The following is a 24223-nucleotide window of genomic DNA, read 5'->3' as shown; positions in this document are numbered from 1 at the left end:
TTCACTGCTGCTATGTTTGTCTAGCGGCTTCTTATTTATTTTCGTCAATGCAACACAAAGTATCGAGGTTTTTGTTGGTGGGTTGCCTCAGACCATTGATTAGGAGAAAATTCGCCAGGTCAGTCCCGATTATGTTTTTGTGACATACATGTTTTATTGTCAGCCTTTTTGTTTCATAGTATGGTTTATTTAACCCAGTCATTATCAACCAAAAACATGATACTCCTTCCGTCCCTAAAAATTTGTCACTTATTTTATTTTTGCGTCGTCCCTAAAAATTTATCACCTTTCACTTTTACCATTTTTGGTAGTGGACCCCACATTCCACTAACTCATTCCCCCTCACATTTTATTTTAAAACTAATATATAAAGTAGGACCCACTTGCCACTAACTTTTTCAACTCATTTTCTATTATATTTCTTAAAATCCATGCCGGGTCAAATGGTGATGAATTTTGCGGGACGGAGGGAGTAATAAATAGTTAAAGTGAAGAGAGAATAAACTCATATATAAGAGTTAAAGTGAAGAGATAATATAATAAGAGAGAAAATAATATAGAGAATAGTCTTATCTACATTATTATTTTTCCACTTTACACTTTATCCAGTTTAACTATTTATATCATTTTTTCAGAATGAATGCAGAAAATGATACTCTACCAGCATGGAACAAAGAGAGTAGAATACAAGTATAATCTTTATGTATTAAATTAGAAAACATAGTACTGGTATATTTGACTTAAAATACTAGTATGTCATATAAACATTATTTCAATTTGACAAAGTGCAAGGCTAATATGATGATCATATATTCCTAATACAAAATCATTTCAGTTATTGTTTACCCTACATATATATTCCTACCCCAATTATTAATTAAGGCATCAAACTTTGAAACGAGGCTGAGTCAATTATCAAATTCATACAAATGAGTTGTCAAATACAATATCAATCCAATTTCTCAGCCCACTTACAAAAAAACCGAATTCAAGTAACTGACACATTCATAATCGAGAAATTTGAAACAACAACAAAATCGGTGATCTTTCAAATATAAAATTAAGACACACAAATTTTTCAAAATAAGAGATTTTTGTAATTTTCCCTTTTTTCCATTTAATTTTTCATTATTTTACTCCCAACATATATAATCAATTAATTATATAATTAATGCATGTAATAGTATTTCACAATCAAATAAGTGTATATTTCTTTTAAGTAACCAATTTTATGATCATTTTTAATGAATTGAACAATCATACTTAATAAAAAATAAGAAATAAAATGATGATGGAAAAAGATGGAACCTCTCATGTTTTGCACATCTTTAATTATCTTTTCTTATTTTCATTAAAAGTAAATATGTACTATATGTTTTTAATTATTAAACGAAATTTCTTTGTAAGAAAAACAATAAGAAAAAGAAGATAAAAAATGCAATAATTCCTAAAAATTCGCATGCCCTATTCCATATTATAAATGCATTTAATCTTAAATTATAAAAACGTCAGCAAATTTAATTTTTTATCCAAAATTTCTCCTCATAATCTATACCTGACAATCAACTCATTTTAGGGCTGAGCTCAACCTTTGACAAATCCCTAAATTGTCATCTTCTTTATTCAATCCTGGCAATCAATAGACGTTGTTGAAGAAAACCAGGAGCCCTACCCAAATCACTCAACGTCTCTCCAACGGCCTAGGCTCCTGAGAAGGTCAGTGACATCTTGCAAACATCTGTAGGCAATGGTAATGCATTTTCTGTTCTCAATTTGCTCTCAAAGAGACATGTTTAGCTGCTTCAACGATATTCATAGAATATGTTGCCGTTTTCCCTGCATGATTTCATCGAGTCTCCTTTTCTTCTCTTCACTATACTCATCTAATTATCTTCGCGATTTATGCCTCTCAGATTCTATAACTGATAACTTGAATAATAATAAAGCTATTAAAGTCAGAGACAGAAAAAATAACACACATACAATAAATTTAGTTCACAAAAGTGCGCATTCAATCAAAACTTTTGGTAGGCCAATGGAAAAATTGCAATTTTGTTGCTTAAGCTTTGGAATCTGTAAAGTCCCAATCTTTCCTGATAAGTTATCGCCGCGCAAGATTTATATTATGCTATGGAAGCCATATCGGAGTTTAAGGTGGCGGAGCACAGTTTGGCACCTTTGATTATTATTCACTTTTACATTTTCTTTTTGGGTTTGCGCAAGTGTTCTGATCACTTCTAATTACAGATGAGCCAGCTGTCCGAGAAACACGCTAGCGATCATGGTAAGCTCATTACTCAAGGTTCATTATTAGTTTAACCTATATATGCCGAGATTTTACAAATTTAATTCAATGCTGCTATGCTTTTCTGGCGGCTTCACGATTTTTCTATTTTGTGAATGCAGCAAAAGGGATTGAGGTTTTTGTTGGTGGGTTGCCTCGGACCATCAATGAAGAGAAAATTCGCGAGGTCAGATCCAATTATGTTTCTGTGACATACATGTGTTTGGTTGATAAATATTGGGTTAATGAAACCACCAGTGTGCCCCCCGCCCCCAGCAATTTCAACGTCCACGTATATGTAATACGTATTCTATATTTATGAACCCTAGTATTAGCACAACTGGTCTTGTGAGAGGTCGTAGAATCATTTCATTTCCATGCCCTGGGTCCGATTCCTTAAGTGGTATTTTTATTATTTTTTTTGGTGACATTTTCTTTGTACTTTTCATTCTCGTGTTATGTGGCTTGGCCCCCCCTAGGTCTGCCACTCAATGAAACCATACTGTGAAACAAAGGGCTGACAATAAAATAGGTGGTCTAGAGATGTTGAACCATAACTAAAAGCAGGATTGCACAGGTTCATCTGTTGATTATGATAGCTATTAGCTTCATAAATCATATTTTGAGGTTGGTATAGAGATTTGGATGTATTAATATAAAGTAAAAATTCCATGTAACAATTGTAAGTAAACAAGGTAAGAGGGCGATGAATTTAATTAACCTAATAGTGGGAATTATTCTCCATTAGGTCAAAAGAATCCTGTTCGGGTTGGCCGTTGATTTATTCTGGCATCCGTGGAGGAGTTGTGTTATACTTCTTGGCTTATAATTGTGTATGTTCTATTTGCGATACACATGCAGTCAAATTCCTATAAAATTACATTTGGTGTTTTGAAGGGTTACTCAGTCTCGGCTTGTAGACACTAACTGGGCATTGCCAGATATTTTCTATATATTCCTTTTATATGAAAGTTTCAAGAAGATGCGCTTGTGTTGCTTATATATGCGTCACTTTATTGATGAAATCTGATACATTGCTTTCTCAGGCATTTTCCGATTGCGGTGAAATAGTTGAAGTTCGCATGATAAAGGACCAGAAAGGCTTTTCGAAGGTCAATACATGCTACCTCATGCACATTATTGTAGGAAGATAAAGTTTTTTGTGCTGTTCTTCATCTTCACTGTCGTGAACATATGAAAGAGAAGGTATAATGATGCAATACAATCTCATTTCCATTGCTCTTATTTTTTATTCACAGGGATTCTGCTTTGTGAGATTCTCGACGAAAGAATCCGCAGAAAGAGCTGTGAAGGAAAAAACTGGAATTTTGGTGAGAACTAACTTAACTTCTTAGGAATGTTTTCTTCTTATTGAGTATCCTCATTTTTGGCAATTAATATTCTTCTGATTTTTTTGAAACTATTGAACTTGCTCATCTGGTGCTTGGTGGTGCCAATGCATTTATAAAAGATGCCCTCCCTGCTAACTGTATGTATTTTTTTCCTTTCCTTTTTCTTTAATTAATATTTCTTGTTTTGATATGCAGCTAGATGGGAAGAAGATAGGAGTGCTTCCATCAAGTGAGCAAGAAACACTATACTTCGGAAATTTGAACAAAGGTTCGATACCTTGGTGTTATTGTGATACATTAAATTTCCACTCCTAATGTGATACAATACCAGGTGCTGCATTTATCCAGTAAGGATATGTGTTGCAATTTCTTCTATTTGGTGATAACATTGCTTAGGGAACTATAATATCTGTGCAAATAATGTGCAAATAGTGTGCAAATAATGTGCAAAAGTGCTACACTGGTACTTCAAGACTATTTTCAGCTTCATAACTTTCCCTGGAGCTCAAGTGATTGAAGTCATTATTGTGCCTATTTCATGTCCTAAAATGTCTCTCACACACATGCATACAGACCTCCATTTGGTTAGTCGGGATGATATGTTATAATGTCCGGTCCCTTCACTATGGACTTGCTTAATCTACCCATATGTTCTTCTGATGTCATTGGTCTGCTTTTATGCGTGGAAGACTAAATTTTCTCCCTTATCTCAGCTTGGACTGCTGATGAATTTAAGAGAATGGTGCTGCAGGTACCTTTCTTTTCTTTTATGGGATTTCAAGCAAAAGTTGCCATAAATTTCAACAGAGTTCCCATTCTGTCTCGCTGATTAGTTCCTTTTTATGTGCTACAGATTTTCCCAGATATTGAATCCGTTGATCTTTCAATCAGTAAAGACGCACCAGGTCAAAAGCCGCGGAACCGTGGTTTTGCCTTTGTCAAGTTTTCCTCTCATGCTGTGAGTTCTTTTCATTCTCTAATTTAGTTTTCCATCTATAAGTCTTGAAATGTCATAGTTTTTAGTTTTGTGGTGAGAAATTAAGACTTTCTTGTTGCATCTTAAATTATACAGGGTAGAAGCTCAGGTTGGTGGTTTTGAGTTCCAGCATCATTTTTTGACCCATTTGTTAGAGGAAATCCTCATAAGTACTTAAGCAATATATTAAAAATTGAATTCCCAAATTTGACCAATCCTTAAAATATTTTCTATCTACTCATAAAACTGGAACTCTTTGCAAGCCTAATTTCTTACAACTGGAAAACAAATATACCATTTAAAAATAGAATAAATGTATTTTTATCCTTAAGATATGGTTATTTTACGATTTTGGTCAAGAAAATTATGTTTGATAGCTTCGAATCATTAGCATTATGAATTGATCAATTTTTAGTCCTTAAGTGACGGTGCTGTTACATTTGATGGTCAAAGCGATTTTGACTCAATTAGTAACTTAAATACTAGACTAAACTCTAATATTGTCCTTAACATATGAGCATTTTACAATTTTGGTCCATAAAATTATGATTGCTAGTTTCGGGTCCAAACATTTTGAGTTAGTCCATTTTTTTTTTGCCAAAAAATGACATAGCCGATAAGTTGTGACACATATTGGGTTTCATTTGCCATAAAGAATGGACCAATTCATAATGTTTAGACCAAAGCTAGCAAACATAATGTTCTTGACCAAAATTGTAAAATGCTCATATATTGTTTAGGATAAAAATGGACTTTAGTTGGTGTATAAGTGATTAATAGCAGTTTTTTAAGTTATTGAGTCAAAATAACATTTTACCATCAAATTTAACAACATCGTCACTTTTAGGCCTAAAAATGTACAATTCATAATGTCAGGGATCCGAAGCTATCAAACATAATGTTTTGGACCAAAATCATAAAATGGCCATTGGCTAGGATAAAAGATGAACTTGTCTTAAAAGAAATCTGAAGAACTGTTAAGTTATTATGCATGTGTTTTTAGTAAACTTCCATCTCAAACCGTGAGATCTCTGATGATTATCAGTTCTCAACAATGTGCCATTGCACATTGGTATCAATTGAAACTCGAACCATACCACAACCAGTTCTTCTATTGTTGAATGTGCAAAATAAAACTAAAGGTTGATGCAAGTGCTACAGTACAAACATTCTATATTGGTGATAAAGGAATCCTTTATCTTCAACTTCCTAGTCCATTCTCTTCTTTCTTGTGTCAACTAAATCCTTTATGGATGTGTCATAATTGTATACCTTTCTCCTCTACCTGAAATTCGAGTCTTGTAGCATATTTGAATTATCAACTGTTGTTTCTGCTCTTGTATTAAAGTTACTGCTCTTCTGAACCCGCATGTTGTTTGGTCTTCTAGAATCCCATATTCATCCTTCAATTTTCATATTTATCACCTTAAACCATGTCTATGATGTCTAATCCATTTCATATCTTTGACCTGGAATTTTGTGCTTTAGGTAGCATATTTGAATTATCAACTGTTGTTTCTGCTCTTGTATTTAAGTTACTGCTCTTCTGAACCCGCATGTTGTTTGGTCTTCTAGAATCCCATATTCATCCTTCAATTTTCATATTTATCACCTTAAACCATGTCTATGATGTCTAATCCATTTCATATCTTTGACCTGGAATTTTGTGCTTTAGGTTGTTTTATGCCTGTTAGGCAAAAAATTCAGCAGTTTTAATGATTGTATGGGGATAATAATTATTGAATGACTTCCATGTGGCCCACTTTACACATAAGTAGTTTGGCAGGGACTTCACTGAGTTAGGATGAATAAATAATACTCCCTCCATCCCCGATTAGGAGTCACACTTTGACCGGACACGGGTTTTAAGAAATGTAAAGAAAAGTTGGTTGAAAAAGTTAGTGGAATGTGAGACCCATTTTTTCATATTGGTTTTATAATAAAATGTGAGTGAATTGAGTTAGTGGAATGTCAGACCTACTTACTATTTATGGTAAAAATGAAGTGTGACTCTTAATTGGGGACGGACCGAAATGGAAAAGTGTGACTCTTAATCAGGGACGGAGGGAGTATATAGGCTATTCCAGCATTTACTTTGAGGGTTAGTTAATTTTGAACTTGGCTTGATCATCTAATTCTTCAAATACTCAATCATATGTGTTATCTGTCTATCTATGTAACCTATCACACAAAGCAAACACCTACTCACACAAACAGATTAGTCAGAGAAGAATTATTATGTAAGCTTCCAGTTGTAATTCTCATTGCAGAGCCTGGGTCCTCTTTACATAGCTCATGTCTATCTCAAATCTAACATCTTGGTTGGTTCCCTACTTACTTTTGATCAAGTGGGAGAATTTTAGCAAGAAAACCCAAAGAACCAACGAGCATGAAATCAACTCTCAACAACTGAATTGAACAACACTGAAATTTGCCTGTGCAATTTAACATTGTTAATAATTCTTCTGCATCAAATCTGCAGTCAATTGTTCTAATTGAAGCAGAGGACTAAAAAAATGAATGAATCCATTCTCTATCAGAAATTGAAAATACCTACTTCAAAATCTTTAAACACAGGCTGCTTCACGCTCTCTACGAGTGGGCTCTCAACCAGAGTTTCGTCTTGGAAGTGTGCACCCAATTGTCCAGTGGGCAGAAGACGCTGAAATTGATGCAAAAGAGCTTGCTAAGGTCCATAATTAATATTCTTATGAATAATATGCTTAATAACTTTCAGAGATATTGCTGTATTGCTAATCTTCTTTTCCGATATTCCAGGTGAAAGTAGCCTTTGTGAGAAATTTACCTGCTGATGCTGAGGAGAAATATTTAAGTCAATTATTTGACCCCTACGGGAAGGTCTCTGCATATTTTACCATTGATTTCCGCCTCTCTTTGATTTATTACATCCACTTATCATGTAATTGCTGATGCTTTCTTTCAGGTTGAGAGAGTGGTGGTGTCCAAAAAAGGTAGCTCATCTGTTGGGTTTGTTCATTTCACTGAGAGATTGGTAAGTTGGTTTACATTTTGTCATTTTGGCGATTGCATATACGGATATACCTATCCAGCTGAGTTATTTTGTCTCCATATGGTAGTTAATATTCTCCAAATATTTTTATTTGACTTGCATGGCAATGCCCGGATTAGTATCCGGTTATAAGTTATGTCTTCTTTGATAAAATCTTGTTCATTTTCTTGGCTCCAGCACTGACTTCTAAACAGTTCCAGCCTCAAAACTCTATTAATTCTTATGCAGGATCTTGAGAGAGCCGTCGACGAACTGAACGGGAAAACAGTTGGAGGACCTAGAGAAGGCCAAGAGTATGTAATCCAGGTAGTTAAACTTACCGTAGACGCTTCTGTGTAGTCTGGTTACTGATATTAATATTTCGTTCTCTCTCTACAATCTACTTTTGGTTTTCATTATGTTAACATGCATTTGAGAATAATATCTGAAATTTTTGCCTGCAAACAGGTTGAAGTTGCAAGGCCTATGGAGAAAAGCAAGAAGCGAGTTCGTGAGTATCCAGAAAATATTACTTCTATTCCTGACCAATCTAAAATATTAAGACCGAGTGTTCATAATTCCCACATCTCGAGGGTAAATACATCTCCATCTCAATTATTATTATTTAAATATGTTGACGATCACGATTTGTAGTAAATACTAAAAATAGTAGCTAATTGTGGTGTGCAATAGATAGCACCAACCAAAAGAAAGCATGGGACACTCAATTTCACCAGCACAATAGAGCATGTGCAACACATGAATTGGTGATATCGTATTTACATATTATTGTTAATGTCAAAAAGAAGGCATAATTAAGATTTGAGGCTCTGAAAATACTTCTTTCAGTTTCGGCTATATTTGATTTCTTGCTTGGTGATATCATATCTACATATTATTTTCTTGGGCATATTGGGTTCCTCAACGCTAAAGAAGCACGACGGTTGCATATGAAATTCAATCTCTCTCTTATTGAAGAACTTAATTTACAGAATCCGGTACTTTTTAGGATTATCTTTTGTATAATCACGCTTCTTCATGGTCCATGACATGTCATCGCTGTCCTACAGGAATTGGAGCCTGCTGATCCCTACGAGGATGCCGTAATAGCGTTGCCTTTAGCTGTTAAAGAGCGGTTGCTTCGAATCCTACGACTTGGAATTGCGACCAGATTTGATGTAAGTAGTTCAAGTTTCTAATGACTGTTTGGTGATTGGTAATGCAATGAATGAAATCAATCAAGGTAGAGCAATTCCATTCCGTTTGAATTCGTTGTGCCAACCAAGCAAGATAATTATGATTCCTTTCCTACATTGATTCCATTCCACTCCCATTCCACTCCATTATACCAAGCATGACCTAGTGTTCATCAGTAAACATGTACAATACTGTGTCTGCCTTTGGTGTTGTGTTTGCCTTCACGCTTAAGTTTTTTACTGCATCCATATTGAAAATAGAATACAGAATTATGAACATAAAAATATGTTGTGGACTTGTGGTCGGGTCACTTTGATCTACACCCTTGTAAAAATATGTTGTGGTCAGGCCTCTTTCAATTTGTTTTCACAGAGTTTTCACAAAATAAATGAACTTATCATGATGATATCAGCAGTATCTTTTAATGATCACATCATTTTCTATTGTTTATTAATACTCCCCTCAATAGAAGATTAGAATGGGAAGGATTTGAAGAAATCTCGGTTGCACTGATTTTGTGTGAAGATTCGTGTATTAGAGATAATACGACACAAGTTGCATTTTCTATATGGGGCCTGCAGTATTATTACTTCTATATTTCGCATGAGAAATCTTCTACCAGTTTCATAATTTTCTTTTCTTTCAACAGATTGATGTCAACAGTTTACGCACTCTCAAGCAATTACCCGAGCCTATTGCTATATCCGTTCTTGACCAGGTTATAACAGCCACATGTACAATAAGAATTGATGTTTGTTTTTCCTTGCAAGAAAAGCTACTAGTCGATATGCATAACTATGACAAGAAGTTTCTTCTGTTAATTTCTTCAATCTTCTATGTAGTTTATGATATCAGGATCAGCTTCACAAAATAAGTCAGCATACCTAGCTGCAGTGATCTCTGAAGTATGTAACTCAACTCTAATCTACTGGCTTTAAGCTTATTGCATTACTTATTGTTGAGCCATTCAACTTCTTTCATAGCACCTAGTCGATAAAGTGGGACCGGATCAGAGCTTGGTCAGTTTGTTGCGAGCTGAGGATGCTACTAGAAGCGAATACAAGTCATTCAACCTCTCGAATCATTTGTCATCCCCCGTTGTTGGTTCCTTTACATCTCATGTAGACAATACAGCTAGGTATATTTTCTATATTGTGATGTATGTGCACACTTCACATAGTGAATCTGGCCATTACATAACTATACTACTAACCTGGTTGATTGCTTGATTGATTTTCAGGCATAACTTTTACCATTCATCGCAACACCCGGATTATCCTTTATCTAGTCGAGCAATGTTGAGAAGAGCAGAACAGAGAGGCCGATCTCCGTATGAATCCGAGAGCATCCCGATTTCAAGAACAATACGGGAGGAAGGAAGCCGATCTCGATATGCGTCTGAGACCATCCCGATTCCAAGAACAATACTGGAGGAGGGAAGCAATTCTCGGTTCGAGGTAACTCCACCACACCCCAGATCTTATGGCAGGGTAGCAATACAAACCGCGGAGCGACATCTATCTCCACCCCAAGCAGCACCAAGTTCATCTTATGCTAGATTGGATCCGAGTTTGATCTCAGACGTTAGAGGTGTTTCCAGACAGCAAGCGTCCCGACCTCAGATGAGATTCGATCCATACACTGGTGAGCCCTACAAGTTCGATCCTTTTACCGGGGAACCAATAATTCATCCAGCCAATACTGAGCGCCACTTCTGAGGCTATTTTGGTTTATGTTATTTTTCTACTGTAATACTATTAGTCGATGATTGACTGTGCTAGCTTCCTGTTACTTGACATACCGAGTTTCATTTCAGTGCTCCTGGATTTTTTTTTCAACGTTTACATGTAATTAAGCATTCAGACAGTTCGATCCTGAACCCAGACCGAACCCAAGTAACCCGAACCAGTGAACCTGAACCGGAATTATAAAATTAGCAACTTATCCGGTTTCCCTTCTTTTGTTTGTTTTTTTACATAGATCTGTTGAGAAAAGTTCTAATTTTAGTATTGAAATTGGAACAACACATGCATTGCTAACTTAAATAAACTATATGATTCCTTTTCTTGATAGTTAATTCCTATTGAGAGCTGAAAAGCAATTTAAACAAACAGTTGTAAACTTGCATTAAGAGTTTGGGCAGCTCGGTGTTGAAACTATAGTTTTTTGCTCAATCCAAAACCAAATCAATAACTTTAGATTTAGTTTTGGTTTGCTCACCAATGGTATATATATGCACATAAAACTGACTTTCCTAATCCAACATAGTTGGTGTGGTTGTTAAGCACCTCTTCCCTCAAGTTGAGGTAGGAGGCTTGATCCATGCGTATATAAATGGAGCGAACTATTTGACCAGTCTCCTATCGCTTAAGAGCGCTAATATAAGTGGTATTTCAGGAAAAAAACTCCCGAGAAAATGAAAAAGGAATATATAATGCAATTTTAAGCAGGAAAAAGCCATGCTTCCCACGAAGAAACTGTCAATGGCATTATGGCAACATATATACATTCTAAAACCAATTTCATTAAAGCAAGTGACACTGACACACTACACTATATTAAGGGACAATCATTCATAAAAGAAAGGGAAACTGTTTCCTTTAAAATCCAAATAATGGAATTTGCAGTCAGTCAATGGCCACAAACATTGATCACAACTCAACTGCATTACATAATTATTCAAATACGAAAAACAAAGAGAATATACACACAAGATTTGTTCTAAACAGTAGCTATACCAGAGAGGTGACTTTGGCCATTAGGCAAACTATAGTTGATATATACTGATATTTACTTCCAATCGAGCATATCGAGGAGCCACAGCACCTGGTCCTCTGAGTTTGCAGCATCGCAGAAATCCAGCTCAATCCCAAAAACATCAATGTCACTTTCATTACCATGGTCCATAAATAGCAAAGAAATCCACGCCCTAATACCCGACACAAAAGGGTGTGCAGGTGAAAAGTCGAGGTAATCAAATGCCAGGGCCCGGAATGTGGAGCGATCTATATAATCACAAATAGACTTGTTTATGATGCAAGCAACTTTCTGGGTATCCCTTCGGCCTACAAATACAGACACGCTGACAGTCTGACCCAAAGGGATGTTAAACCTAGGTTGCATTGGAAATGTCATCTTGTAGTCCGGGCTCGTCAAGTGCAACCTAAGAACATCAGAGATTCCATTTGGTGGTGTCCAGGACCCCTTTTGGAGTACGGGTCCCGGAACCACTTCCGAGAACATGAGTTTTTCTTCAGTCCAAATGTCAATATAAAACTCCAAATCCTTCAAAGATAGTTTCGGTGGAAGCAGGGTTCTATTCCTCTTGCGTTTATAAAACGACTTGAATAGTTTGTGATAAGACAAAATAGGAGGGGATGACTGCTTGCAGACAGATGGCCATCGATTTGCACACAAGCATTTCCATAAGTAGTCGTCTTGAGCAATCTCTCTCCACTGCTTGCAAACTGACATACACGTCGCCAGATCTCTACCTTCTAGAAGAGGGAACACAACCTTCAAAATTTCCTCGGATGACATCTCCATCTCCAGAGGAATAAATACTCGCAAGGCCAACTTTTTGAACAAACCAGTTTTGCAGCACTAGAGAGTTGGAGACTACCAGTACTTATTAATTTCGTATCAGTTCCTGAAACCAATCGATGTACTTGAATATCAAATGCCACTTATTACCTAATCATACGACAAGACGTATATCATTTGGATCCGTAAAAAATGAAACTTCAAGTGGTTATTAGAAAACGAAACTAAGGAAGAAAATTGATTGCATTGAACATTCATGATAGCGACACACATGAATAAGTTTTCAACATAAAATGCATCAATATATTTCATCTGAAGTTAGCCTTATTGATGCACAAACACACAATATTATTAACATCACAAAAAATCATCAAACTCACAATGCCTTCCTCAACACATCAAACTACGCACTCCAAAAAAAATCGAGGCTTGTGATTTCATCTGTCACAGCAGATCACGAAAAATAAACACAAGCCATGAATAATTCCAGATCAAATTTAATGCATATTACCCACAAATCTCATCAATGGTACAAAATATTAATTCAAAAAACATTTGAAAGCATTAATCCAAAAGCACAATCTAGCAGAACATATGCATCTCCCTCCCAAAGCAATAAAAAGCCAAATGAAATCCAACCAAACGGACACAACTATAATTTCCAACACAATACTCATATCTAACTCTCAATTAAAAATTAAAGATCACTAATTGAAACCTAATTTCAATTTCTATACAACCGAATCCAGCCCTAATTGATACTGCAATTGAACTAAAATCCGCGACGAAAGGAAAGGAACAGAATTTTACCGTTTACGGTTCCGCAGCTGTAGAAATCGATTCATCCCAATTGAAGAAGAGGAAAAATGAAAATGATACAGAGCAACAAAACTTGGACCTTCAGATACTGATTAGACTGCAAAGAAAATGCACGAATAAAATTAGAAAGAGAGAGAAAGTTTAGAGAGAGAGAAAGCAGCAAGGTGGTGGAATTCAGTGCAACGCGGCATATAAAAATGTGGGCCCTCTACTATTTGACAAACGGTTTTTGCCAGGTGGCATTTTGGACAAAAATATAATCTGCTGTCGGATTTAATATTAATAATGCAGAAATGGATAACTTTTTTTTTAATTTTTTAGTTTTAAAAACCCGTTAAGTTAGTGCCACGAGCTTGTTTATGTGATTGTGCATATAGTACGGATTATATTTCTCCATAATTTATTTTAGTTTTTGTCTTAATAATTGATTTTACTCATTTTTTACAGATAATTAAACAGAATTGTTAAAGTCTGTGTCGTGATAGATTTGAACCCAAGATCATTTGCCTCGGATATTAACCACTTTATCAATAGGCTAAACACACTTGCACAATAAATGATTGCAATGAAGATTGAAAAAGAAGTGTGAATGTAATCAATCATGTAATTATTGAGATTATAATATTTGAATGATTTTGATGGTAGTAGTTTATGAGCCAGAAAAAGAAGGAAGCCCAAAAGAGATATAGCCCAAACTTTCTAGGCCCATAAGGAACCACATAATTTCATGGGCCATTGAAACAACCAACACTCTACGTACATGTAAATATGTACTACTCCATATTTATTCTTATTCTTGAAAATCTAGGTTGTGAAATTTTTGAACTTTAACACATTTTATGTGTAATATTGAAATATTTCAAATTAATCCTCATTACTTTCTCTTCCTCCGGCTCAAAAGTAAAAAATATTGGTTAAATTTTTAAGGAATGTTTACTTGAGTTTTTAAGTACGGTAGAAGATAGCGAAACAAGCTCAAATATTTACTTCAATCTATCAAAATGAAGTGGATTAGAGTATCCACTATAGAAGGGCCGTGGCTCCCTATAGTGAGAGCCACCAATTTTCGCGGCAGGGCGGGGTGGGGGTACCTATGAGAGAGCCATGCCGGCGGCTCGGCCGCGGCTCCTCCAATTTTGATTTTTTTTTAATTTATTTTTATTTTTATTTTTGCAATTTTGTGCTAATTTTATGGAGAGGAATTTTGGAGAAGATGAAGTATGGAGAGAAAGAGAGAGAGTGGGACGATTGTTTTTAAAAAAATAATTAATTTGGCATTAATTTAGGAAATAAATCATCTCTAAAACTAAATCCCAATTAAAATTGGTCAACTTTTTAATTAAGGATTGTGATTTCAATTCACACCCTAATTACAAAAATAATTAAAAATTAAATTTTTAATAAATATATTTACTTGTAATTGTCAACTTTTTTTTAATTAATTTATATATTTTTTAATAATTATTATAGTCCGATAATTTTTATTCTAGTTAAATTAAAATATACAGAAAATGAAAAAAAATAATTAATTTGATGGCTTAGACTTGTTCATTATAGTGTGAACAAGTTTTTTGATGGCCTGGCTAAATTTTGTGGCTTGGCCCGACCAACTACAGTGGACTCCCTTAACCTTGTATATATTTCTATCAAAGATAAATAGTCACATCTTGTTTCTTCCACTGACATGACGTTCATGATGATTGAGGGTGTCAAGACTAAGAAGTGGGTTATTTATACCAAGCATTTTGTCCTCTTATCACTTAATTTTGATCCCATGAAGGAAACAAAATTACTTTCATCCAAACCTGCGATATATGACTTATTTTGAAACTTTGGAATAATAATACAAATTTTCAATATTTTTCTCCAACATTCCAAAATTTTTAAACATAATACTCCCTCCGTCGGCCATTAGAAATCACATTTTTTTGGCGACATGGGTTTTAAGAAATTTTAAGAAAAATAGGTGGAAAAAGTTAGTAAAATATGAGTCTCACTTATAGTATATTATTAGTTTTAAAAGAAATGTGAGACCTTATTATCATTTATGGTAAAAGTGAACCGAAACTCCTATTTATGGATGGACTAAAATGAAAAAACAGAACTTCTATTCGCGAGCAGAGAGAATAGTAAATAAGAAATGAATTGTGACACCAATAGCATGTTTTTCCCATACAATTGAGGGCAACCCGGTTGGATAACCCATTTTCAATGGGTTATTTGAGTGAATGTGTGACCCCATTGAGGATTTGGTGCTCACTCACTAAAATATTCATGCTTGCTAAAATATAAGTATAATAATCGTCGACTAAAAATTGACCATCTCAATATGCCTTCTCGTGAATATGCAAGTTTTATGCCTTCTCGTGAATATGCAAGTTTCTTCTACTTATAATAAAGTGAAAAAGGAAACGTGTTTCAACAAAATACAGTATTATTATTATTTCTTAGAAAAAAAATAAGAAGAAGAAAAAGAAGCATTCCTCGTATGTAAAGCCAAATAAGGTTTAAATTAAATAAGTTGAATTTATATGAAAGAAAAGAGACAAAAGGATTTCCCCGATTGTCGCATTTCTCAAAAGCACGAGGTGTAGTTCTTGTCTGTGGGCGGCCACGCCATAACATGGCATGTGGACTCATTTACATAAGTGGGACACTGCTGTCTGTTTCCCTCAGATATCACATGAAATATCACTACCATAAGGTCCATAATAATTATACTACTTTTTATTTTATTTTTATATATTCCTATACTCCTCCACATGCCCTCACTTCTCAATTTTATCAGAATTACTACAAATTTGATTTATACATGAGGAAAGTAAGATATGAGAAAATATGAAATACTCCCTATTGTGCTCAATTTGAGGCAAGTGTTATTGATATTCATCAAAGGGAAGTTGTCAAATTCTGGTGAGTCATATATTTTTTAAAATCTGAAATTAAAACTGTGAAAGAAGAAAATTTTGCAATAATCACATTGCCTCATTTTTTGCAATAATATGCAATTGATTTTAAAACGCCAACATCCACATAAACTTGTATCCCATATTTCACAGAGAACAAGATAAATGAGATAATTTAGTAATTTAATTTTCAGATTTTAAAAACATGTGTACGGACCAAAATTTGATGGTGATTTATTTGACAATTTGGCATTCATCAAATAATTAACAACACAAAATTTGATGGTGATTTATCTGGCAATTTGGCATCCATCAAGTAATTAACAACACAAACTTTTTAGAGGAATTGATATTTATGGAAAAATGGAATTTTGGTGTACAACCTGGTGGCAGCTGCATGCTGTCATCTGCTGCTGCTGCTGCAGGCTGTGAAAGAGAGGCCTTTGTCATGCAATATGGGAACACATTTCTATGTTCATTCACTCAAATCTTTATTCACAATTTTGAATATCAAAACAAGAAATGTATGAAGCTTCAAGACTTATATAGACACACACTTCATAATTCATATAGCAATTAATGTCTCATTTGAGAGATAAAAATCATAAAACTGATCTAGGCAATGACAATAATTCATGAATAAAACAAGAAGAAATTTTATAAAATGTAAACTAAATGAATCTATTCGAATTAGTACATAATTGGCATGGAAACTAATAAATTAATTCATACTAATAGCCAAAGGAAAAGAAGCTCAACCTTCTTCCTCCTCCATTCCTCTTTTTCTCTTTTTTTTGGGGGAAAATTGTCCTCTTTCTCCTTTCCTCTTTTTTCAATGTATAATTTCTGCAACACTACGATGCCAAATTCCACCGATTTTTCGATGGAACATCTACCATCCATTCGCACATAACGATATACGCATCAGATCGCACGCACATCCCGATAAATTACGCCGATTGATCGCACCTACAAAAACCCTAGGCAACCACTACACACCGTCGCGATTCTCCTGCGACTGCGATCCGTAAAAATCGACCAATTTCTGCAAAACAAGCACCTGAGTTTTGAGGAGCACGATGTAGTCGGCGGTTTCGCGGAACAGCTGCTCAGGCTTCGCATCTCCGATTCCGGAGGGGATGAGGCTCCTCAGCGCCGCTAGCTTGCCGGAGACCGACGAATCGGTATCGGCGGAATTGCGTGCACAGAGCTGGCGCTTTCTGAGCCTCCTGCTGGAGCTTGACAGCCTCCTCTTCAGCCTTCCAGCGGCGGTTGCGGCGGGGATCCTCGGCTTCGAGCCCATGGCGGCGGCGGTGAGTGGCGATTTGCGGCGGAGTTGGTGGAGGGAATACGGCGTAACGGGAATGGCGTTATGGGCGTATATAAGTAGGGGCGGTGTCGACTGCGGCGGAAATTACCAAAATGCCATTTTCTACTTTTGTTAATAAATAAATATTGGGGATTTATTATAACATGTGTACTGTGTGGGGTTGGATTATTTAATTGAGGGGTGACACATTTGGTCTAGTATGAATTTCAAAATTGGATTGTCACGTTATATAAATAAATAAATTCACCAACTACTATTTATTTGTCGATCAAATGTTGTAAGTATATTCTTTATGTAAACAAATTGACTGGAAAATCATAGTGAAAGTTCAATGGTGTAAATGTCAATCGCATTCATGTAGATCTGTAGTTAGTGGTCACAAATATGATGATATTATTGGAAGTTTAAGTCTTTAAGATATTTCTAGAAATATTATATAATCCATCTACTTAGAATTACTATGTACTACTCCTTAATTAACATGAAATATCCTCATTTGCTATATAAAACACCAATGAAAAGTAGAAGCAATATTCATGGGCATCATTCAAATGAGAATGCATCACTTTATTATAATAATACTCCACAATGCTAGAGGTTTTTTTTTTCTTTTAAAGTAGACTCACTGTGATTTACTATATTTTCTTTATGCACTTTCTACGTTCGAGCTCTAAAGTTGAAGGAAATATCATTTTTTCGCAATATTGATGATGAATGCAATGATTTTAATAATAATGAAATACTATATATCTATGATTTTGTAAGCAGAATTTCTTTTTATAGTCTAATCTACTACTATAAAATAAATTTACCTATCAAATACTTCCAAACTTATTTTTATTTACACCACCTATCTCATTTTTGTTACCACCTATCTTTTTTCTCATTTCTACTCGATGGATGAGTCTTAAGAATTTGAACACTAAAATCGAGTTCGAGAAAAATATCTGCCCAGTAGAGAAAGGGAATGCAAAATTAGAAATAATTTGGGCGTTACATTTAAGAAAAAAACTGCATTTTCCTAATAATTATAGTTAAATTAAATTGGATCATGTGCCACCCATTGATTGGGCAAGTCATTGAGTGCTACAGAAATAAGTCCATGTGGCAATGAATGATTGGTGGGGTCCATGCCACGCAAGAGATATTTCAGCAGGGGTGTTTCCGTAATTTAAAAAAGAAGGGCACCACCAAAATTTACCATATCAATTGGAAATACGTTTAGCGCGGGAAGACGTAATTTAAGCAGTGAAAGCTGCAATTTCCACATGCATGCGACTCATCGAGACTCTTCTACTCGAATTCCTAAAATACCCCTCCATATCTAAATTTAAAGTTGTTCACACAAATTTACACATGTATTCCTTATGCCTCTCGTTATTTGATTATGTTATTTTTAATCCATACCAACTCTCATTTATTTATTTATCCAGCTTGAACAATGTTTAACACTTGTTAAAAGTTTATAGTTCTAAAAGCATATTTTACCTTAAAGTAATTGTTAACCTAAGTGAGTTTGAATTATAACATGTACTTTCTCCGTTCTTCATTAGTATTTGTTACTTCCACTAGTTTTTTTTAAGTCATTTCCGCAATATTTGTCACACTTACTTTTTTTCTAACTTTGGCACACATTTCACTAACTCATTCTCACTCACATTTTATTATAAAATTAATGTATATATATATATATAAGCAAGACTCATATTTCACTAACTTTTTTAACCCACTTTTCATTATATTCTTAAAACTCATGTCGAGTTAAAGTGTGACGTTTAATGGTACGGAGGAGTATGAAACTAAGTTCAATGGGTACCTTTTTGCAGTTATTATTGAATTAAATATTGCATATTTGATTACTCCTATTATCTATTTTCCCACAATAAACAAGACTATGTTACAACAATATTTCCCCCCAAATTTAAATCTGCCCTTCTCCATTTCTAATTAATCCCAATCAATATACACTTTTTGACAACATAACAAAACTCCAGCAGTTTTATTCAACACATGGAGTTGAAATTCTGATGATTCAAAAAGGCAAAGGAGAGCCAAAAAAGAAAAGAGAGAAAAAGCAAGGTCATGAGATTGTACATGGAATTAGTGAGACATCTTTATGGGTGGTGACAAATGCCAACCAATTATATTTGGAGGAAACAAACCAAGGGCATTAGTGGCATTTCATGAGGCATGAAAAGGGTCTTGTGCCTTGTAAACCAGTTGTTTTTTTTGGGGGGTTGTGGTGGCCTCTCAAGGGCACATGCAATTGTGAGATGGTCCACCAAAGGTAGTAAAACCAGAGAGAGAAGGATGCACATGGAGAGCACATGCAGTAGGGAAAGAGGAGTGTACCTTTGATGAGAGAGAGAGGGAGATTGCATGTGAGAGATTAAGAGACAGTGAAGCAGCATGAATTGTATTCCATGTTCTGCACATTCCCTGCATGCTACCACCTCTTTCCTTCATCTTTCCCTTTTAAGACCATTTATTGTTATTTTTATTAATAACAATTTTCACTTTCAAATATTTATGTTCGGATTAATAACTTTTAAGTCAAATTCAATGAGTTCATTGCCATGAACTAGTTTGAATTTGGTCACATGTTAATAAATTAAGGGCTAATTGTTATAAAAATCAAGAAATTTGGTTAAATTTTGGTTAAGTCTCCAAATTTTATAAATTAACAATTATTACTATCATAACTTTGATATTTTTGATATTTTTTTAGTCATTGGATTGATTTAGATTTGAAGAGAAATTATGTTATGATTTTGGAAAGCAAAAAACTTTAGCCTAATCTTATATTTTAAGATTTTCATACTAAAATCAATGACTTTTGTAAGTGCTATACAGATTTACAAAAAATCATGGATTTCGAATACACAATTTCCTTCAAGTACAAATGAATGAGTCATTTGAGAAAAATGTCAAAATTATGATATAATCGGCTATCTTCGAAAACTATGGGATCAACTATCATTTAGCCAAATTTCATGATTTTTCCATAAATTTGCACACATATCGTAATATTAAAATATTTGAAAGTAGTAGTAATTCCCTATTTTATCATTTTGTTGTATTTACTTGTAATCCATATGTCTACGAAACGTACGTAACTTTTGGTAATGTACGTATATAGCGAATTTTAATGCAAAATTAATATAATAAGAAGATGGGAAAATGAAACCTGAGTCATTATAGAAAAAGTTTACCATAAATAGATAAAGATTAATTTGGTGGACAAACCACAATAAAAATAAACCTATTTTTTCATGGACACGGAGCAATTGAAGATGCCATTTCAATTTCATGATTTCATCTTAATTAAAGGGACTATAGATGATGCACACGGTAGTATAAAAAAGGGATTATAGTTGTAAATTATAATTTGATGATAGTTTTGCTGCCTGTATTTTTACCACAAATTGATACCAGCAGTCTAGTATTAACATCAGTACTGCTTGAGAACCATTTAAATAAATTGGAAAATTGTTAAAAAACAAACAGAATATTAGATAATAGTATAATGTAAAAGCTATTATTCATAACTTTGCTTTTTGAAAAAAATTAAAAATATCAAGTAAGAATAGAAGATATAAATACAATAGCAAACAATTGAAGCACCCTTTATTCAACTATGTAGGCAATAAATAAAGTAGAAAAAACAGGTGCATGAAAAATGGAACTCTTTGCCCCTAATAAACCGTCATTAATTAGTGACCACATATTGTTTGGCTAATTTAGGGTTGGAATTCAATTATGTCACATGTCTGCACGTGCTTATTTGGATTAAACAAAATATTCACGTGAGCAAGGGCGGCTGATGGACGTGACGACATTAATATAATTAAATAATTGTAACGTAATCTCCACTGTCTTGTCTCTCCTACCCCCATCCAAAAAATTGAGATTCACAATTAATTGTTTATTAACTTATTTTTCTCATAAACATACCTTAATATTAAAATAATTGCCTAACATTTCTTAGTAGCTTTGTAGTTGTTGTGTATGTCAGAAATTCTATTACACACAAATGATTGGTTTCTAACTTAGTATGAGATTATGGTCACTTTTGTACTTGAGAGGATATATATGCTTTTGGAATTCTGAAGTTTCCATAGAAAATGTATTTGTATTTGTATAATATCTCTCTTACTTTACCAATTGTGTATTAAAATTTGTATTGTTTCAAAGATTACCTATTCTTTTAGGAACTAAGGAAGTAACTTTTAGTGATATACGTACTTATTAGGATTATCATATACTCCTTTCGTCCCACAAAGATAGTCCCACTTTGATCCGGCACGGGTTTTAAGAAATGTAATTAAAAGTGAGTTGAAAAAGTTGGTGGGATGTGAGTCCTACTTTTAAAGTATTAGTTTTATAATAAAATATGAGTAGAAATAAGTTGGTGGAATATGGGGTCCACTACCAAAAATGGTAAAAAGTGAAATGCGACAAACTTTGTGGGACGGACGGAAATGGAAAAATGGGACAATCTTTGTGGGACGGAGGGAGTACCTTTTTTCTTTATAATATTTATTTATGGGAACAAACAAAGTATGACATCATAGTAAAAATTTAATAATTCGAAAATATTGTTACATTAGTATATCCAGCCAATCATAATTTAGAAATATATCCGGACTGCTAAAATTTTTAGTTCCCTTGATAGCATCCCATGGATAAACCCTAATTCAGTTGATTTGTGTGTTTTCATAATGGAAAAGATGAAGATACCAAATCTAAGTTGATAAACTCTTAGTCTTCCTTAATCCAATCAACAAAATCACATAAATTCTTATGAGAGGAGCCTCCTCCAACACTACTAGCCAAAGTCTTCTCTTGAAGCTCCGTCACCCTTTTCTTATAGCCTCCATCTCCCAAAACCATCTCCACCTTCCCCTTAATCTCCTCCCTCCCAATGATCCCATTCCCACCCTTCTCCAACCTCACTCCCACCCCCCAATGATCCACAATATAAGTCTCGTTAAGGAATTGGTCCGCAAAGTAAGGCCAGCACACCACCGGGACCCCACTGCTCACGCTCTCCACAGTCGAATTCCACCCACAGTGTGTCACAAAGCATGCCACGGCCGGGTGGGCCAGCACCTCCTGCTGCGGGGCCCAGTCAACGATCTTTCCCCGGTTTCGCACCCTGTCCTTGAACCCGGGCGGGTAGGCCTCGCTGACGTGGCAGGTTATGTCACTCCTCACCACCCAGAGGAAGGGCAGCCCCGTCAGCTCGAGGCCGAGGGCCAGCTCGCGGAACTGGGCCGGGTCGAGGAGGGTGAAGCTCCCGAATGCCACGTAGACGACCGAGCGTGGCGGGCGGTGGTCGAGCCAGGAGAGGCATGTCGGGTTCTCGGGCCAGAAGTGGCCCGCCTGTTTGGCGAGGCGGCGGGTGGCGAGGAGGGGGCCGATGGGGCGGCAGTTGTGGAGGAAGTCGAGGGCGGCGGGCTCGAGCGCCGACGAGGAGTTGCAGATTAGGTATTGAGCGAGCTTTGCGGATTTGTTGTTTTCGACTATGGATTGGAAGACTACTCTCCGGCCGGCTAGGTCTGGGAGACACACCCATGCGAAGTGGTTAGGGTTCATCTCTGGCATGGACGGCGACAGCCGGATTGGTTCGCTCTGTAGTGGCGTTCCTGTTCGAGTACATAAAACAACAACTATTTCACATTAAAAAGAAAAATGAAATGACCTATAATAAGTCACATAGACTATGGAACCCTATAGACTTGTATTATGATATCGTCCTCTAAGTGTAGACGGAAAATTTAACTGACCTAACAATATAGCCGAAAAAAAATCACAATCCCATGAACCAAACACACTACAAATTTAATTTCGGATACAATCTTGCAAATCGAACACCTCATAGTATCTAATTGGATAAATAATTTATACTCCTACTATAGTACTCCCTCCGTCCCGGATAATTCGGGTCACTTTGACCGGACACGGATTTTAAGAATTGTAATGAAAAGTGGATTGAAAAAGTTAGTGGAATGTGGGTCCTACCTTTATATATTAGTTTTATAATAAAATGTGAGTAGAAATGAGTTAGTGGAATATGAGGTCCACTACAAAAAAATGGTAAAAGTAAAGTGGGACAAATTATGTGGGACGGACCGAAATGGAAAATTGGGACGAATTATCTGGGACGGAGGAAGTAGTAATTTATTTCATTAGTTTTCGTGATTACCTATGTTTATTTCTCGATAGTTTGGGGGATGGCGTTAGCAAATGAAACAGCAAAATATTTTACGTCAGCGTAAGGAGAAAACTAGAAACAAACCGTCAGTGTCAATGACTCCATCCGCAACGAGTTTTTCAGCGCTGGTGGTCAAGGCAAGCAGCGCGACCGCTCCGGGGAGGAAAGCCGCCAGCTTGAGGTCGAAATTCCGGTGCGCCTGAGTGATCTCCGCCATGAAAACGTCAGTGATGATGCAAGTGACGGCGTCGGCCTGCGTAGCATTGATGGATCGGATGAGCGCCTCGAGCTCGCCCGGCAGCACCCGGCCGAGCGCCTCCACCGACTTGGCGAAGTCCATGCGGTCTTCCCAGCAGTCGAGGCCGTCCGAGACCGAGACCAAATGGAGCAGCTTCTCCGTCGGCTGCGGCGGCAGCGCCTCCACCACTCGTTGGTGGTTGGATTCGGTGTTGACGAACGTCACTCTCACGCCGTGCTTCGCTAGGCACTGGCACAGCTCCATCATCGGGATCACGTGCCCTTGTGCTGGATACGGAATCGCCACTACATGCGCTCTTGATCTCCCCATTCTCTCTTTTCTAATTTGTTT

General features: G+C 35.8%; 4 protein-coding genes across 8 annotated transcripts; 1 reads left to right on the top strand and 3 right to left on the bottom strand.

The window, feature by feature from the left end:
• The first annotated feature begins 1567 nt into the window (after nucleotides 1-1567).
• LOC125205889 lies at nucleotides 1568-10770 on the top strand. Of its 4 annotated transcripts, none has more exons than XM_048105065.1 (19): nucleotides 1568-1716; nucleotides 2248-2284; nucleotides 2407-2471; nucleotides 3331-3396; nucleotides 3544-3615; nucleotides 3832-3904; nucleotides 4350-4387; nucleotides 4490-4594; nucleotides 7190-7303; nucleotides 7391-7471; nucleotides 7557-7625; nucleotides 7872-7949; nucleotides 8091-8216; nucleotides 8615-8620; nucleotides 8693-8800; nucleotides 9469-9537; nucleotides 9662-9724; nucleotides 9803-9957; nucleotides 10060-10770. In XM_048105065.1, exons 2-19 carry the CDS (start codon nucleotides 2248-2250, stop codon nucleotides 10535-10537), a joined length of 1803 nt encoding a protein of 600 aa, XP_047961022.1. In that variant the 5' UTR covers nucleotides 1568-1716; the 3' UTR covers nucleotides 10538-10770. The 4 variants fall into 4 exon arrangements, with proteins under 4 accessions (XP_047961022.1, XP_047961021.1, XP_047961023.1 ...); XM_048105064.1 differs by having other exon boundaries at nucleotides 1580-1750; XM_048105066.1 differs by lacking the exon at nucleotides 8615-8620 and having other exon boundaries at nucleotides 1582-1750.
• A 625-nt stretch (nucleotides 10771-11395) lies between these two features.
• LOC125203918 (F-box protein At5g39250) lies at nucleotides 11396-13326 on the bottom strand. 2 transcript variants are annotated; one of them, XM_048102433.1, is made up of 2 exons: nucleotides 13173-13326; nucleotides 11396-12512 (listed from the first exon to the last, which is right to left on the bottom strand). In XM_048102433.1, exon 2 carries the CDS (start codon nucleotides 12363-12365, stop codon nucleotides 11610-11612), a length of 756 nt encoding a protein of 251 aa, XP_047958390.1. In that variant the 5' UTR covers nucleotides 12366-12512; nucleotides 13173-13326; the 3' UTR covers nucleotides 11396-11609. The 2 variants fall into 2 exon arrangements, with proteins under 2 accessions (XP_047958390.1, XP_047958389.1); XM_048102432.1 differs by having other exon boundaries at nucleotides 11396-12468.
• Nucleotides 13327-16723: 3397 nt separating this feature from the next.
• Nucleotides 16724-17601, bottom strand: LOC125204362. The gene has a single exon (XM_048103008.1). It carries the CDS (start codon nucleotides 17388-17390, stop codon nucleotides 17079-17081), a length of 312 nt encoding a protein of 103 aa, XP_047958965.1. The 5' UTR covers nucleotides 17391-17601; the 3' UTR covers nucleotides 16724-17078.
• Nucleotides 17602-22178: 4577 nt separating this feature from the next.
• LOC125206861 (UDP-glycosyltransferase 83A1-like) lies at nucleotides 22179-24202 on the bottom strand. The gene is made up of 2 exons (XM_048106078.1): nucleotides 23719-24202; nucleotides 22179-23065 (listed from the first exon to the last, which is right to left on the bottom strand). The coding sequence occupies exons 1-2, from the start codon at nucleotides 24200-24202 to the stop codon at nucleotides 22179-22181; spliced, it is 1371 nt and encodes a 456-aa protein (XP_047962035.1).
• Nucleotides 24203-24223: the final 21 nt, after the last annotated feature.

This window comes from Salvia hispanica, chromosome 2, assembly GCF_023119035.1.
Source record: "Salvia hispanica cultivar TCC Black 2014 chromosome 2, UniMelb_Shisp_WGS_1.0, whole genome shotgun sequence".
Taxonomy (NCBI): domain Eukaryota; kingdom Viridiplantae; phylum Streptophyta; class Magnoliopsida; order Lamiales; family Lamiaceae; genus Salvia; species Salvia hispanica.
Note: the sequence above shows the minus strand (reverse complement) of the source record. Positions and strands in the feature narration are given on the sequence as shown.